Source organism: Psammomys obesus, unplaced genomic scaffold (genome assembly GCF_907164565.1).
Source record: "Psammomys obesus unplaced genomic scaffold, mPsaObe1.curated_primary_1811, whole genome shotgun sequence".
Classification (NCBI taxonomy): Eukaryota; Metazoa; Chordata; class Mammalia; order Rodentia; family Muridae; genus Psammomys; species Psammomys obesus.
This window is the reverse complement of record NW_026596152.1, coordinates 4639651-4654784: the sequence shown is the minus strand read 5'-3', so window position 1 is coordinate 4654784 and position 15134 is coordinate 4639651. Positions and strand designations below refer to the sequence as shown.

The following is a 15134-nucleotide window of genomic DNA, read 5'->3' as shown; positions in this document are numbered from 1 at the left end:
TTCTCAGCTAAGTTCGATGTCTTCCTATCTTTAAAATGTTTGTTTAGTTTGTTCAAAAGTGTCATGCCTCTTTTCAAATGTAATAATAATAATAATAATAATAATAATAATAATAAATAGCTAAAGGGAAATCCTTTTAGAACTGTCAACTTGAGGTTTGTGGATTCCTTCGTTGCCTCTATTTGCTCCCTGAACTTCAGAACAAAATGTTGTGTGTAGCCATGTCTTCGTATTTCTCGTGGGAAAAGCCTCAGCTTCCATCAGATTCTCATAGGTGTATTGCACAATTCAAGACTCTAAGTTACTCTGATCTTCCTTGAGTATTGTTCAACGAAAGCCTGACGCATTGAACAGGAACCTTACCAAGGTCCCGACCAAACCACTGGATCTTGGGAGTTCCTGGGAATTGAAAATAACCTGCAGGGCGGGTCTCCAGTTAAATGTCTGGTCGGTCAGCCAAGCTCTCCTGTGATAGACACTCCCGCCTCTGCCAGGCTAGTACTTGTCAACTTCGTGTGTGTCTGACGTCTGAGCTAACGATTGCTTTAGCCAGCACTGCGAAATGCTTTCTCACGAGCTGCGATCCTTCCAGCGCCTAGGACTTCGAGGACACACCGAATACCTTTCCCGGTGATCAGTTTTTCAGGCTTCCACCGCCCCCGTCGTGTTCCTTCGGAGACGCCAACGCTTTTAACCAATGGGCAGGGAGAACACATCCCTTTACTGACGCTGTCCCGAACCTCACTTACTCAGGACCGAATACCTGCATTTGGACACGAGGCTTCGGTCAAACCAGGCTTAGTGGCAGCTGTGGCCCAGCGCACGACGGCCTGAAAACGTCGTGGCCGCTTAGCGGCCGCTGCCCGGGATAGAAGAGCGGGCGGCGGGAGCGGCGGTCCGACGGGCGAGCTCGCAGCCCCTCCTCCGGGAGGCGGGCCGTGAGGCGTGGCGCTTCTCGGGAACCAATGGGAAAGCCGGGCTCGGGAACGCCCCTCTCTTGCCCCGCCCCTCTCCCGGCGCGGGGCCGCGCGTCGCCAGGGCCGCGGCGGCGCGCGCCTGTCCGGCTTCCGGAAGTGCGGCGGAGCGGGCGGCTGGGGCCGAGGTAAGCGCGCGGGCTGGGCGGGCGGACGGGCGGGGTCCCCGACTCCTGGGGTCAGGCCCGCGGTCGCTCCGGCCCGCGAGCTGTCGGGAGCGAGCTGCGGCGGGGACGGCGGCCTCGGCCCCGCGCCCGGAGCGCTCGCCCGCGGCGGGCGCCTGCGGGGGAGGGGACGGGGCGGAATGGAGGGTGGGCTGTGGGCTCTTCCGGGTTGCCCGCGCCGGGAGAGGGGTCCGGACGGGCAGGCCCCCGGGGGTGGCACATCGCCGGGGGTCCAGCCGCTGGCTACCCCGCCCTCAGTGACAACCCTAGACGCGCCCCGCAGCCTCCCAAAAGTCCTGCCCTGGGGCTTCCGGGCCTTGAACGATTGCTGTTTGGGAGCCCTGGAGCAATCAGATACTTTTTAATACTTGTCCTATTGGGAGGCCGGGAAGGTCAGCTGTAGCTCGAGCAAAGCCTACTGTGAGCTGGTAAACAAAAGGGCTACCTACGGGTGCAACCTCGTGTGTGTGTATTTTACGTGTGTACAGGAGAACGCTGACCTAGATGCGCATTCCATTTCGATATGTTGAAGCGTCAGTGGTACAAACGTAACCGATGATGGTGAGTTCCTTCTGTGAGGAGGGAGAAGGGAATCCCCTTCAGGGTAAAAATCCAGAAGTCCCTATAAAGTAAGTTAATTTTGAGTAGATGGGCGTCTTCTCAGAAATAAATGCCTGCGGGCTACCTTAGCACTCGGCCTTTACTGCGCAGAACAAGTAGTGTTAGATCGGAAGATTTAAATATGTAAGGTTTAGTGTTCCCGGAATACTGTTTCCTGAATATTATTCATTCTCCAGATTAGTTTTAGGCATTAACTCACTCAGCCCACAGGTGGAAATTTTGCTGCTTGAAACTCTATTATGTTTCTAAAACTCAGGAAAAGTTGGTTCAGATAGTGAAGAATTTTGCATGTATCATTTCTAAAACAGTATTCTTTGAACGTTTCCCCCCTCCTTCCTAGTGCTGCGACCCTTTAACACAGTTTGTTTCAATGTGATGACCCCCAACCATAAAATTATTTTCCTTGCTACTTCATAGCTGTAATTTTGCTACTGTTATGAATCATAAATGTGCATATCTGTGTTTTCCTATGATCTTAGGCGACCCCGGCTTGTTCGAATTTCCAGGGGTTGCGACCCACAGGTTTTGAGCTGCTGTTCTAAGCTCACAAAGTTTGATAACTGATTCATGATCATTTTGTTTGAAAATATATCTTAATTTCCATTGTGATGTCTTTTGACTACTGATTACTAATTTCTACAAATTAATATTTCAAGATCCCTTATTGGTGTTGATTTCTAATTTAATTTCACTGTTTGCTGGCAAGTTTTATGTCAGGTTGACACAAGCTAGAGTCACCTGAAAGGAGAGAACCTCAATAGAGAAAATGCCTTCTTAAGATCTTGCTTTTGGTCATGGTGTTTCTTCATAGCAGTAGTAATCCTAACTAGGACAGAAATTGATACCAGCATAGCAGGGTATTGGCTTTGACAGACCTGACATGTTTCAGGGAGTATGTGGAAGGACTTTGGAACTTTGGGCTAGAAAAGCCATTGAGTGTTCAGAGCTTTGGTGAGGTGTTCTGTGGAAAGATAGAGTGTGGAGAGAACAGAAGCCTGGGCTTCTGAAGATCCAGAAAAAAAGTTTGAGAGTCCCTTAAACACTGTGGAGGCTGTTGCATATTTTCAGTTAAGACTCTGAGGTTCTGGTTAGGGGCTGAAGAATCAGCTGTGATTAATAAGAGATTCGAACCAAAAAAGTAAAATCTTTTTTGGTCAGCTGGAGCTAAGAAATTAGTAGTGATTAAAAAAAGACATGTATCACTGATGTGAAATTTTCTGGAAAGTGTTTTCTTAGAGCCAGCACACAGAAGCTGTGTTCCAGAGGTGACCTAAGGTTGTGCCTCGTGTTGGCCGCTGAAACTGGTAGTGAAAGAATCGCCTAGGTGGCACTAGTTTTGAAGGCATGAAAGGGCCATGGAGAGAAGTTGAGGCTTGGTCTCATGAAGAGAGTCTAGGGGAGGCTACTGGTGAAAGTGCAGCCCAGTTGTTCTTGGGACAATCACCAAGACTAGCAGCAGCTGTGGAGTGGAGCCGGGTGGAGCCAATTCGAGTCTGTGCGTGCTGCAGAGTTAGAGAAGCCCAGAAGATGGTGAGTGGATCCCAGACCTTGGACATTGAGTTATTTACACAGTTGGAGTTTGTTTTTACTTTAATTTGATTGTAACTGCCCTGGTTCTTCCCTCTTGAAGCAAGAAAGCACTTAGCTTATTTTTTGCTTTACAGGAGCCCATACTTGAGAGACTGAACTTTTATAAGATACTTTGGAATTTTAGAAAGACGTTGGATTTTAAGAGATTGAATATTTTAAAGAGATTGTGTTTTTAAGTGTTGGAATTCTTTTTTTAATAATTTATTTAACTTTATTTTATGTGCATTAAAATAAAAAGTGTGAAGGTGTCAGATTCTTTGGAATGAGCATTATACACAGTTGTGTGGGTACTGGGAATTGAACCCCTGTCCTTTGGAAGAGCTCTTAACCGCTGAGCCATCTCTCCAGTCCCAAGTGTAGGGATTCTTAAAGACTGAAACTTTTGAGATTTGGAGTGTTTGTATTGGTGCTCATGTTGATCCTGAGGATGAACAAGAAAGGAAAGGTTATTCTGTAACAGTGATCTGTTTGTCAGGTTGTCAAGGAGTCACCTGTGCTGGGTAGTTTATGTCAGGTTGACACAAGCTAGTGTCATCTGAAAGGAGGGAACCTCAGTTGAGAAAATGCCTCCTTATGATCCGGCTGTAGGGCATTTTCTTAGTGATAGATGGGGGTGGGCCCGGCCCGTTGTAGGTTGTGCCACCCTGGGCTGGTGGTCTTGTGTTCTAAAAGAAAGCAGGCTGAGTAGGCCAAGAGTAGCAAGCTAGTCTGCAATGCTCCTCCATGGCCTCTGCATCAGCTCCAGCCTCCAGGTTCTAGGCCTGCTTGAGTTCTTGTCCTGACCTCCTTCATTGACAGACTATGATGTGGAAGTGTAAGCCAAATAAACCGTTTCCTTTCCAACTTGCTTTTGGTTGTGTGTTTCATCATAATAATAGCTCTAGTAACCCTAACTAGGACATAGGACACTGTGGTTACAGAATACATTCATGAAGTTCCCAGTTGTATGTGTATACATGGTTTGTTTTTTTCTGTGTTTCTTATGGAATTGAATTAAGCATACTGCCAGGGGAGGGGGTTTAGCATTGGTTCATAGAAGTCAGGCATAGCACCTCACTGCTGTAATACTAGCGTTTGGGAGGCTGATGCATGCAATGCAGTTACATTCCAGGCCAGCCTGGGCTACAGAGACAGACCCTATATCAAAACATCAATCACCTCAAATGTACACACACCCTAACCCCCCTCACTAAAACAGCAACAAAAATTGATACTAGGTGTGTGTACACTTTGGGTTATATGTTCTATATGATCTGACCCATCTGTCTTAATGACATACCCTCTATTTTCCCTTTTGTCAATACTGTTATAGCCATACTACTTATTATTGATGATTCAACATGTTTCTCAAAATAAAATGACCACCCCCCTCCTTTTTTTTGTGCTGGCTAGTTTTATGTCAAGTTGGCATAAGTTATAGTCACTTGAGGGGAGGAGACCTCCACTAAGAGACATTCCCTCCACTAAGATAGGGCTGTAGGCAAGCCTGTAGGGCATTTTCTTAATTAGTGATGAGGGGAGGTCCAGCCTGTTGTGAGTGGTGCAATCCTTAGGCTATTGGTTCTGGGTTTTAAACGGAAGCAGGCTGAGCAAGCCAGTAGGCAGTCCTGCATGGCCTCTGCATCAGCTTCTGCCTCCCGGTTCTTCTCTTGTTTGGGTTCTTGTCCTGACTACTTTCCATGACGGACTGTTAGGTGGAAAGTGTTCATGAAACCCGTTTCTCCAGAGGTGCTTTTGGTCACAGTGTTTCATCATAGCAATAGAAACGAAGTCTTCAGTCAGCTTGACCAATATACTAAAGTAGCCGTGTCGAGTCTCATAAGTTTATGCTATATTCTATTTTCATATACTCTGCCACCTTAGAGCAGAAGCAATCAAAATTAGACCTGACAGCTGCAGTATGTTCAATTCAAGCACATAAAAAATACTAATCAAAATAAATCCTAGGCACAAGTTTTACACAACTGAAAACTTCAAGTATGTGTTCTTCAACTACAGTGTAATTTAAATAAAAATATATTCATGTAGAATATAATTTAATTTTTAAATTATTTTTTTTCTACCTAACGAGTTAATATCTGTGGTGCTAGGGCTGGAAGCCAGGATTATATACAGGCATTCAAGTGTTTTAACCACTTAGTGACATGTCAGGCTATTGTAGCTTTAGATCTGAAATGTCTTTTTCAGGTAGCATCTGGCTGTGCCTTGCTTCTTAATATCTGAAAGCGCTATCTTGTAGTTTGAGCCTTCATTCCTTTTACATTTAATGTAGTTTTTGATGTGGTTGGGCTTTACTATGTCGTCTGGTTTTCCATACATTTTTAAAATTAGTTTTCATTTCCTATGACATTTCCGGGTTTTCTTTATTTTTTAAAATAAGTTATTTATTTTTTATGTGTGTAAGAGTTTTTGCTTGCATGTGCATCTGTGCCCCTTTGTGTGTGCCGGTGCTAGCAGAGGATGGCTGTGGATCACTGTGGGTGCTGAGTATTGAACGTGGGCCCTCTGGAAGAGCAGCCAATGTTAACGCTACACATCCGTAAACTGTGAGTAGGGTCTCCTTTGTCATTGCACCATTTACCCAGACGGCAAACCCAGTTCAGGTCTGCCGTTTCTTACACCTCAGTTAGCGCTCCTCATTTCTTGTCTGGCACCCTCCTCCCCATCCATAGCTTCCTTTTTCCTTTTGTGATTTGGCAAGTCACAAATATATTGACACAACAGATTCATTAAGTGTGTGCTCCCCCATGCAATTTTAATATTTCTTATACTGTTTTTAAAAATTTAAATTACATTTGTACTTATTGTACATGTATGTGGATATACACATATACATGTGTGGTGGTCAGAGCACAATTTACAGAATTCATTCTCTCCTTCCACCGTGGGGTCCCAGGGAGCCAACCCGGGTTGTCAGGCTTGGCAGCAAGTCAGTTGACCCGCTGAGCCGTCTCATCAGCACCCATTCACCTTTTAAGGAAGTTATCAGAAGAAAATAGTATAGTATTTGTATTCACCACATATCAACCTGTTTTGCCTCTTTTTATTTTTTTCTGAAGATCTGAGTTTTCGAGCAGTTGGAGGAACGAATGCCCTTTATTCTTGTAGCACATCCTCAGTGGTGACAAGTTTTCCTGATTCTTTTGAAAAATCTGTTCATGACTCTGTGTGCATGTGTGCATGCTGTGGTGTGTGTGCTTGCATGACTGTGTGTCTGTGGCACATGTGCGGTGTGTGTGTGTGGTATGTGGTGTGTATGTGGGTGGTGTGTGTATATTTTTATGCATGATTTAAGGTTTGTGGATTGAGCCCAGAGCCTTATGCACTCTAGGTACTCATTCTATCTAGTCCCATGTAAACTGTGTATTTTAATTTTAATTTTTGAAGGATTTTTATGCTGGACTTAGAGTAGTTTTTCTCTAAGGTCTTGACCATCTTCGAGTTGTTTTTTGTTGACAACAAGAAAAAGTTGTTCTTTTTCTTGCCTTTGTGTCGTTTTCCTACTTACTTGTGTACCTAGTAATCTTGGGATACATTCTCACTCTTACAGTGGGGCATTAGTGGTGCTGAGGGCCAGTTATCTTGTTGAGGAACGTTGCTGTCTGTTGGAGCAGGCAGTTTGCTCACTCTAGGCTTCATTTTACACTTAGCTGGAGCACGTGTTGGAAGGAGCGGGGTGCTTCCCCACAGCTTTCCCATTTGATGGAACAAAACTGCTACCGTGGATCTGGTAGCACCTTGGTTGAGGTTTTGCTAGGGCAGGTGAGAGTGTGCTTGTCACTCTTCCTGGTTTTTTGAGACAGGGTTTCATTGTGTAGCCCTGGCGTGCTAGAGTTATTAAAAATTCCAGTGCCCCATTCCTGACTGGCCTTTTGTGTGTGTTCTGCTCTGTGTTAAACTTTGGTATCTCATTCTGGTAATAAGCAGTCTCAAGCCTGTTCCTGGGCTTAGGGTATACCCGATACAGACATCGGTCCCAATGCCCAAAGTTCCTCCTTGCCATGATCATCGGAGTAGAGTCACTCCAACAGCTTTTGGCTTTGTGCTTGTCACCTCAGTACTACTCCAGTTGAACTGAGCTTCCTGCGCTGTGGCTAAGTTGTTCTCACGTAGCCAGCCAATGTGTTCATGGCTTACCTCAGCAGTCTCTCTCGGGACTGCATTCTCACCTGCTGCATGGAATGCTTGAAACTGGCTGTTTTACATGTTTTCTCCAGTTTGGGAGTTGGTTGTAGCTGGCCGACCAGTTGATATTATCAATCACTTGTTTTGCTAGGGCCATAAATGGTATCCCCCCCATACATATTTTTCACTTTTGCAGTGGTAGTACTGAGTACTACCTGAGTATATGAACGAAGTGTACAGGCTCTTTAAAGCAAGAACAAAAGTAAAAAAATAAACCCATAAACTTATTGAAGGCCACATGAAAAACATACCCCATTAAGTTCTTACCTCTCCTTTTTGCATCCTTGGGAAAAAGGTTTTTGAATGTTACAGTTATCTTTCTTTTCTCCCCTTTCTCCCTCCTTTCTACTGTTCCCTCTCTCCTCCCTCCCTCCTTTCCGTCCTCCTCCCTCTTGTCCTTTTAATTTAATGTGTTTTCATATATGTGTATATGGTGTATCATTGTACATACATGTGTGTACATGTGCTCATGCATGTGCCATTAGTGTTATAAAGAAATGGTGATCGTTCCTTCCTTCATGACATTTTAAGGGTCAGTCCAGTGACCCACTATTATGAGCACCTGTAGTAAAGTCAGCTATTAGCAGAAAAAATGATCCTTTGAAAACACTTTAATAATAACTTTGGCACTTACTGTTTCCCTTTTCACTGCCTCATTTGCTGTCTTCTAAATCATTTGCTGTGTTAGTTAGCTTGTGCCATTGTAACAAAATACCTGAGATAAACAAGGCATAAGAAGGAGGGGTTTATTTTGGCCTAGAGTTGAAACTATAGCCTTTGGTCTTTGCTCTCTTGGCCCTGTTGTATTAGCCTTGTGATAACATGGTATGTTGAGATAGGAGTCCATAGTAAAGGAGACCTGTGCATCTGTTATGGAAGCATATTCAATATTAGCCTGTATTCCTAGGGCACTGATAGCTCTTGTTCTCGTCTGTCTGTCTGTCTGTCTGTGTATCTGTGTGTCTATCTAATCTATTTAGTCTTACTTTGAGACAGGGTCTCACATATCCAGGTTGGTCTTAAACTCACACTGTAACTGAGGATGACCTTGAACCACTGATCTTGTTTCCACCTCCTAAGTGCTGATATTGCAGTCATGAGTCACTTGACATGAGTCACATGCCAATTTAAAGATGCTAGGGATTGAACCTAGGACTTTGTTCATGCTAGGTAGGCACTCTACTCTGAGCTATAGCCCCAACCCCAACTAGCATTATGTGTTAGGTTACAGGTACATAGATACAGAAGTATGTGTTTACTTGGGAATTCATAGTGAATTGATTTCATGTGTGCATTTCTTTCATGATTTTCTTTTTAAAAGTTTTAAGATTTATTATTGTGTATGTGTGGACACTGATGTACACAAGACAGTGCGGTATGGAGGTCAGAGAAGAACCTTTGGAAATGATTCTCTCATTCCATGGGCTCTGGGGATCAAACTTAAGTGTGCCAGCCTCTTTCTTTTTTGAAATAGGGTCTTGCTACATATCTGAGATGTACCTTGAACTTGTTATATAGCCAAGATTGGCCTCAAACTCAACAACTTCTTCCCTCAGCCTAAGTGCTAAGATTACACCATGCCTACCTATTTAGTACATTCTTCCATAGAGTCTCTGGACATTTGATGATCAGTGCAGAATATGAATAGGGACAGGGGAAAGGTGTATTTTGTGTCATAGCCTCTTAAACTAGAACTGTGTACACATTGAACAGTTAAGCCTGCAGGCTTTCCGGGGGGGGGGGGGGGCAGTCACACGTATTGTTCTGCTCATGTGTGTTCTTGTACAGCAGTGGGTGTCATTCTTCAGCATCCCTTGAAGACACAGTCCTCTCCAGAGACAGCTCCATCCTGGAAGCCACTCACCTAAAAGGCCCCGTGAAGCCAGACGATGCCTGTTGACTTGGGACAGGCCCTAGGCCTGCTGCCTTCTCTAGCCAAGGCAGAGGATTCCACATGTTCTGGATCAGATGCTACCCAGCCAAGAGAGCTCGCCAACCCCGAGACCGCTCGGCAGCTTTTCAGGCAGTTTCGTTACCAGGTGATGTCTGGGCCCCAGGAGACCCTGAGACAGCTTCGGAGGCTCTGTTTCCAGTGGCTCCGGCCAGAGGTTCACACCAAAGAGCAGATCCTGGAGATCCTCATGCTGGAGCAGTTTCTGACCATTCTCCCTGGCGAGATCCAGACATGGGTGAGGAAGCAGTGTCCAGGCAGTGGAGAGGAGGCAGTGACCCTCGTGGAAAGCTTGAAGGGAGATCCTTGGAGACTGTGGCAGTGGGTAAGCAGAGTAGCTTGTCTGTGAGTAAAGCTCAAGTTCCTCTGTGACTGTTCTGATTTATTTTCTTTTCCAATTTTTTTTTTTCGTGATAGTTGTTATGATCCCAAATATGTAGTTTCCAAACCAACAACCAGTCCTTTGATTCTCTGATATAAACCAAGTATCAGCACGCCAGTCATGTTCAGACAACTGTCTGCACAGGACCAGAGACCAGCCACACAGAGCAGCTCTTGCACTTCAGATGCCATTCACAAATGCCACAGATAACGTGTCTTAACAAACTGGTGGTCCATTTGATGATTGGTGACTTACAGGACCCAGGAACATACCTTCATTACTCTTACCAGCTTATGATGTAGAGTGAACCTCACAAGTAGACAAATGGAAGAGAGATGCAGGGTGCTCCCCATCCTCTCTCAGTGTGCGGCTATCTCAGAACCTCAGTGAGTTCACCAACCGGCCCCTCAAGAACGCCATTGTTTAGATATTTTTTCTGGGGGTCTCACCATGCTGGTACAATTGCTTAACTTACTTGCCATCAGTAGTTGAATGACTCTTGTCCCACTCCCTTCCCTAGACTTGGAGTAGGGTCGGCTAAAAGTTTTAGGCCTGGAATTCCATGATTGCTAGTTCTGGCAGCAAGATTCCATCCTGAAGCTATTTCAGGGCCACCAAGAGTTGGCTGCCCAACATAGGCTCAGAGGTGGGTGAAAAGTCTGCATTACACATAATGAAAGATTCCTGTGCTAAAGAGGCTCAAGGAGCTCTCCCCAGAACTGAAAACAAAGGCCACAGTACATACTGCTTACATCAAATCTGGGTCTTCTCATATCTTACATAGTTTTATGGCTTAGTCTCTGCCTATACCACCTTAGGAATTTTGATTTGCTAAAAAGCAGCCTTGAGTTTTAACTGTTGGAGGCTGTCTAGGAGACCAGAATATTAGCAGCATGACTTGGTTCAGGCCTCAGCTTCTGGTATTTTCTTTTTTCCTGGGTTCAAAAGGGGTTTTCTCTTTTGTCCCATGGCCATAAGACTGTTTATCTCATGGGGTCTGTTGTAGAAGGCCAATTCATTAACTCTCAGCAATCCTGACTCTGCATCTTTTGGTAATTACTGCTGTTTGGTGTCCAGATCAGCATCCAAGTTCTAGGACAAGAGACCCCGTCCGAGAAGGAGAATGCCACACCCTGCCAAGGGGACAAGGTAGAGCCCCTCCTGGATGTGGTGCCCCAGGACCTGCCCCTTCAGAATTCACCTCCAGCATCTGGGGACCTACTGAGCCATGGCGTGAAAGAGGAATCAGACACGGAGCCAGAATTAGGTGAGGGGCAGTTGTCTGTTGTGCTATGTGGTGGTCTCTGGTGGAACTTTGGGGGCTACTGTATGCTGAAAGAAACAATGTGTCCAGAAGGTGTGGACATGACCAGAGTCTGTATTATAAACCATTCTGCGGTCGGCCATACCATTTGGGTTTTGGTTCTTTGGAGGGAGCTGGAAGAAACGTGGGTAAGACTGTTTGGAAGTTTGGAGGGGCTCGTAGCTGTTAGGAGGTAAACAGGAGCCTTTGAATTTGACACTGCAAACTGTTCTAATTTGCGAAGAATTTCATGGTGACCCCTGGGGAGCAGTTAAGGGAGACATCTGGATTTTTGAAGGCCTCTTATTCTTTGCCATAGCTCTGGCTGCTTCCCAGCTTCCTGCCAGCCTTGAGGAGAGGCCTATCAGAGACCAAGACCTAGGAACAGCAGTTCTTCCAGCACTGCACCAGGTGAGCCGGGTCCTCTGCCTTGGCCCCCTGGCCCAGGAGGCTTGATGGGAACAGACTTAGGAGAGCAGCAGGGGAGGGGGGGATGCCTGTTGCAGTATGTATGGATTAAGCCTCGAGTGGCGTCCCTGCCCCTCTCGTCAGTCAGCTTGACTAATGGAAGCCTGCCTCTGGGAAAAGTCTTTGTTCAAATGTTGTAGTTCCTGCTTTTAAACATTATTACTTTGAGAAAAGGGCTTTGAAGAAAGGCCTTTTCATTTCCTAGTATGAGCTTCCCACACAGGGCTCTGTTAGAAACTTGGAATGGCTATTTCTCATGTGTGACAGGTGATCTTTTCCTCTTTGACATCACAGGGATAATGTTGGTAAACTACACACTCAAACATCTAGTTTGGTAAGTTCTGATGTACGAATGCAGCCCTAAAACATGAGCACAATCAAGAATAAATATCTCCTAAAATACCTTTGAACTTTTTCTTTAAAAGTATTTTTTAAAAAAAGGTTGTATTTGTATGTGTATAGGTATTTTCCTTGGTGTGTGCCAGGTACGTACTGGTGCCCATGAATGTCAGAAGAGACAGACCCCCAGGAACTGGAGCTACAGATGGTTGTGAACTATCATGTGGATGCTGGGAATTGAACCCAGGTCCTATGGAAGAGCATCCAGTGCTCTTAACTGCCAAGGGGTCTGTCCAGTTCCTTGCTTACTTTTTGAGTTCTTGTCTCCTGTCATTTTTAGTATTCCAACCATTCTGAGACACCATTATGTTAGCACACATCTGTTTGTATGTTCTAGAATTTTATGTGAAATGGAATTTTACCAAATAACTCATTTTACTTTTCCCGATACATAATGCATTTATTTTCTCTGTTTTTAAAATGTCTTCTCTCTGGTTTTCTGTTGTCCATTCCAGGGATAGCACCTGGGTCTTCATGCACGCCCAGTGACATCTACTGCTGAGCTACATCTCAAGCAGCTTCTGGGTAGCTTTGCTTTCCTATAAATATTCTTGGGCTCTGCTTAGGGAGACAGGTGTTTGGACAAAGTTTGTTTTTGTTTGCCCAGGCTTTTTAGGTGTGTGTGTGTGTTTGTGTTTGTGTATTTGTGTATGATTTCAAGACCCCAGGAGATGTCTGAAACTATGGATAACACTAACCACACACCCTGTACATAGAGTGGGGTTTTCCTATTCTGCCAGTCCTCTGAGGAAGATTAATTTGTAAGTTATGAAAGGTAAGAGATTAACATTGACATCTAGTAATGGAGTAATATAGCAGCACTCAATAATGAGAGTTATATGAGTGGTTTCCTGTATCAGTGTGTCTTAACATGTAACTACTCACCCTTTTTGTGCCGATATCAGGTGGCACAGACCCGTGTGACAAGATGGAATGGGGTGGATGATAGCACTCTCTCATCCACAGTCACTGTAACTTGTGCAATTCATGGTGTGACAGGAACACTAGTATTCATTTATTTTTTCCTTTTTCATCATTTTATGGATAGGAGACGTGTTCTGACTGCAGATCTCAGCAGCTTCTGTGTATGGCTTTTTTCTTAGTGAGTAGAGAATGTTTCCATTTTCTACCCAGAAAGCACTTCATGATGGCTCTCAGGCATGTCCTCCCTCTCTCGTGCTTTGGGGCCTCTCTTAAGTAAAATAAGGGCCAGGTGAACAGAAGCACTGCTGTACTGCAAGAGGGAGTCTTGACAACAGCCAGAGCTGCCAAAGACAAGTGGGTGGGTAGTGTGTGCAGGGTGGATATGCTGACTAAATTGATGACTCACATCCTGTTCACAATTGTGTCATCTACTCAGGATGATGCAGTTGCTGGGTGTGGTGGCACACCTGTAATTCTAGCACTTGAAAGAGTGAAGTAGGGGGTTGTAGGTTCAAGGCCAACTTAGGCTATATAGTGCGTCTCTGACACTGTCTCAGAAAACAGCAAATAAGCACACAAATTATAAATGAAAGAATGCACAATTTAAAACCTAGGAACTATTTCTGAAAAGTTCCATTTAATGCTCTCAGTCTGCAGTTGGCAGTGGGTAACTGAACCCAGAGACGTGAAAATAGAGACTGGGAGGATTGTGGCACAGCACCAGAGAAGCCTCCTCCTAGGGCTAAGGTTCCTTTGAAAACTGTCTGTTGATTCCTTTTTCTTTTTTTTTTTTAATTACATTTTTTTTAATATTAATTAGTTTATTTACTTTGTATCCCAGTTGTAGCCCCCTCCCTCCTCCCCTCCCAATCCCACCCTTCCTCTCTCATCTCCTCCTATGATTCCTTTTTCTTTATTGGTAGTTCACTCTGTGGTATTTGATTTCTGCAGTTCTTTGTAAGTTCTGGGTGTGAGTCCCTGCCTGCAATGCGGCTGATAAAGATTTTCTCCCACCCTGTGGCTGTGTTGTATGTTCAGCTGCTTGTTATTTCCCTTGCTGTACAGAAGGTTTTGAGTTTCATGTGGTCCATCTGTTGACACTTGGTCCTGTGTTTGGTACTGCCAGTTCCTGTGCAATTGGAGTTCTAATCAAAAGGTTCTTGCCTATCCCATTGTTTTGAAGAGTAGTTCCTGTGTGTGTGTGTGTGTGTGTGTGTGTGTGTTTTCCTAGAAGTTTCAGCACTTAAGGTTTTGGATTAAGGTCTATGTTCATTTTTGGGTTGATTTTTTTGTACAAGGTGAAAGATAAGAATCTGATTTCACCCTTCAGGCAGATAACTGGTTTTGCCAGCACCGTTTGTTGAACAGCTATCTTTTTTCCTATGTAAGTTTTCACCTCTGTGGGAAAAAATTTAAATGTACCTAGCTTTGTCATTATTTTCAGATCCTTTATTCTATGCCATTGGTCTACCTGTCTTTTTTTATGGTAGGACCAAGCTATCTTTGTCACTTTATCAAAGGATTATTATTTCTGGAGAATGTAGGGAATGTCCCAGAGCGTTGGTTAAAATGGTACTGTTGAATATTTAAAGCAGGACAGACACCAGCCATCACCAGTTCTGGAGAACTTGAAAGAGCAAGGCTGGGCATGGTGGCACTTGCCTGTCATTCCAGCACTCAGAAGGCTGAGGCCACAGGATTAGGATTCGAGGCCAGTCATAAAATAAAACAAAACCCAAATATTCAAAATGCTAGGCAGCATCATTCATTATTGGTAGCTAAACACCCGCACACCCACACACAGTCCTGTATTAGTTGATTGGTGACTATACACAGAATTTTTGTATTAGCCAACTGGTGAGTATATGCACACTCAGTGCCTGTGTTAGCTGATTGGTGACTGCACACATACACACACACACACACTCACACTCAGTGCCTGTATTAACTGGTGACTGCACACACACACACACACATACACACACACACTCACTCACACATACTCACACTCAGTGCCTGTATTAGCTGACTGGTGACTACACACACATACATACACACACATACTCACACAGTCAGTGCCTGTATTAACTGGTGACTGCACACACACACGCACACACACACACACTCACACTCACTCACACATACTCACACTCAGTGCCTGTATTAGCTGACT

The 15134-nt window shown here is 44.7% G+C and overlaps 1 protein-coding gene across 8 annotated transcripts in view; it reads left to right on the top strand.

Annotated features, from left to right (window-relative positions):
• Window positions 1-1043: 1043 nt before the first annotated feature.
• The window catches only part of Znf18 (zinc finger protein 18), a 23470-nt gene continuing 9379 nt past the window's right edge, over window positions 1044-15134 (top strand). For 5 of the 8 annotated variants that reach the window (XM_055594269.1, XM_055594267.1, XM_055594270.1 and 2 more), the window contains exons 1-4: window positions 1299-1699; window positions 9323-9810; window positions 10945-11134; window positions 11490-11581. In XM_055594269.1, the coding sequence (XP_055450244.1) occupies window positions 9424-9810; window positions 10945-11134; window positions 11490-11581 (669 nt within the window). In that variant the 5' untranslated portion in view covers window positions 1299-1699; window positions 9323-9423. Of the gene's footprint in view, window positions 1103-1298; window positions 1700-9322; window positions 9811-10944; window positions 11135-11489; window positions 11582-15134 lie in introns of those variants that run through there. The other 3 variants (XM_055594263.1, XM_055594266.1, XM_055594265.1) reach the window with 3 other exon arrangements.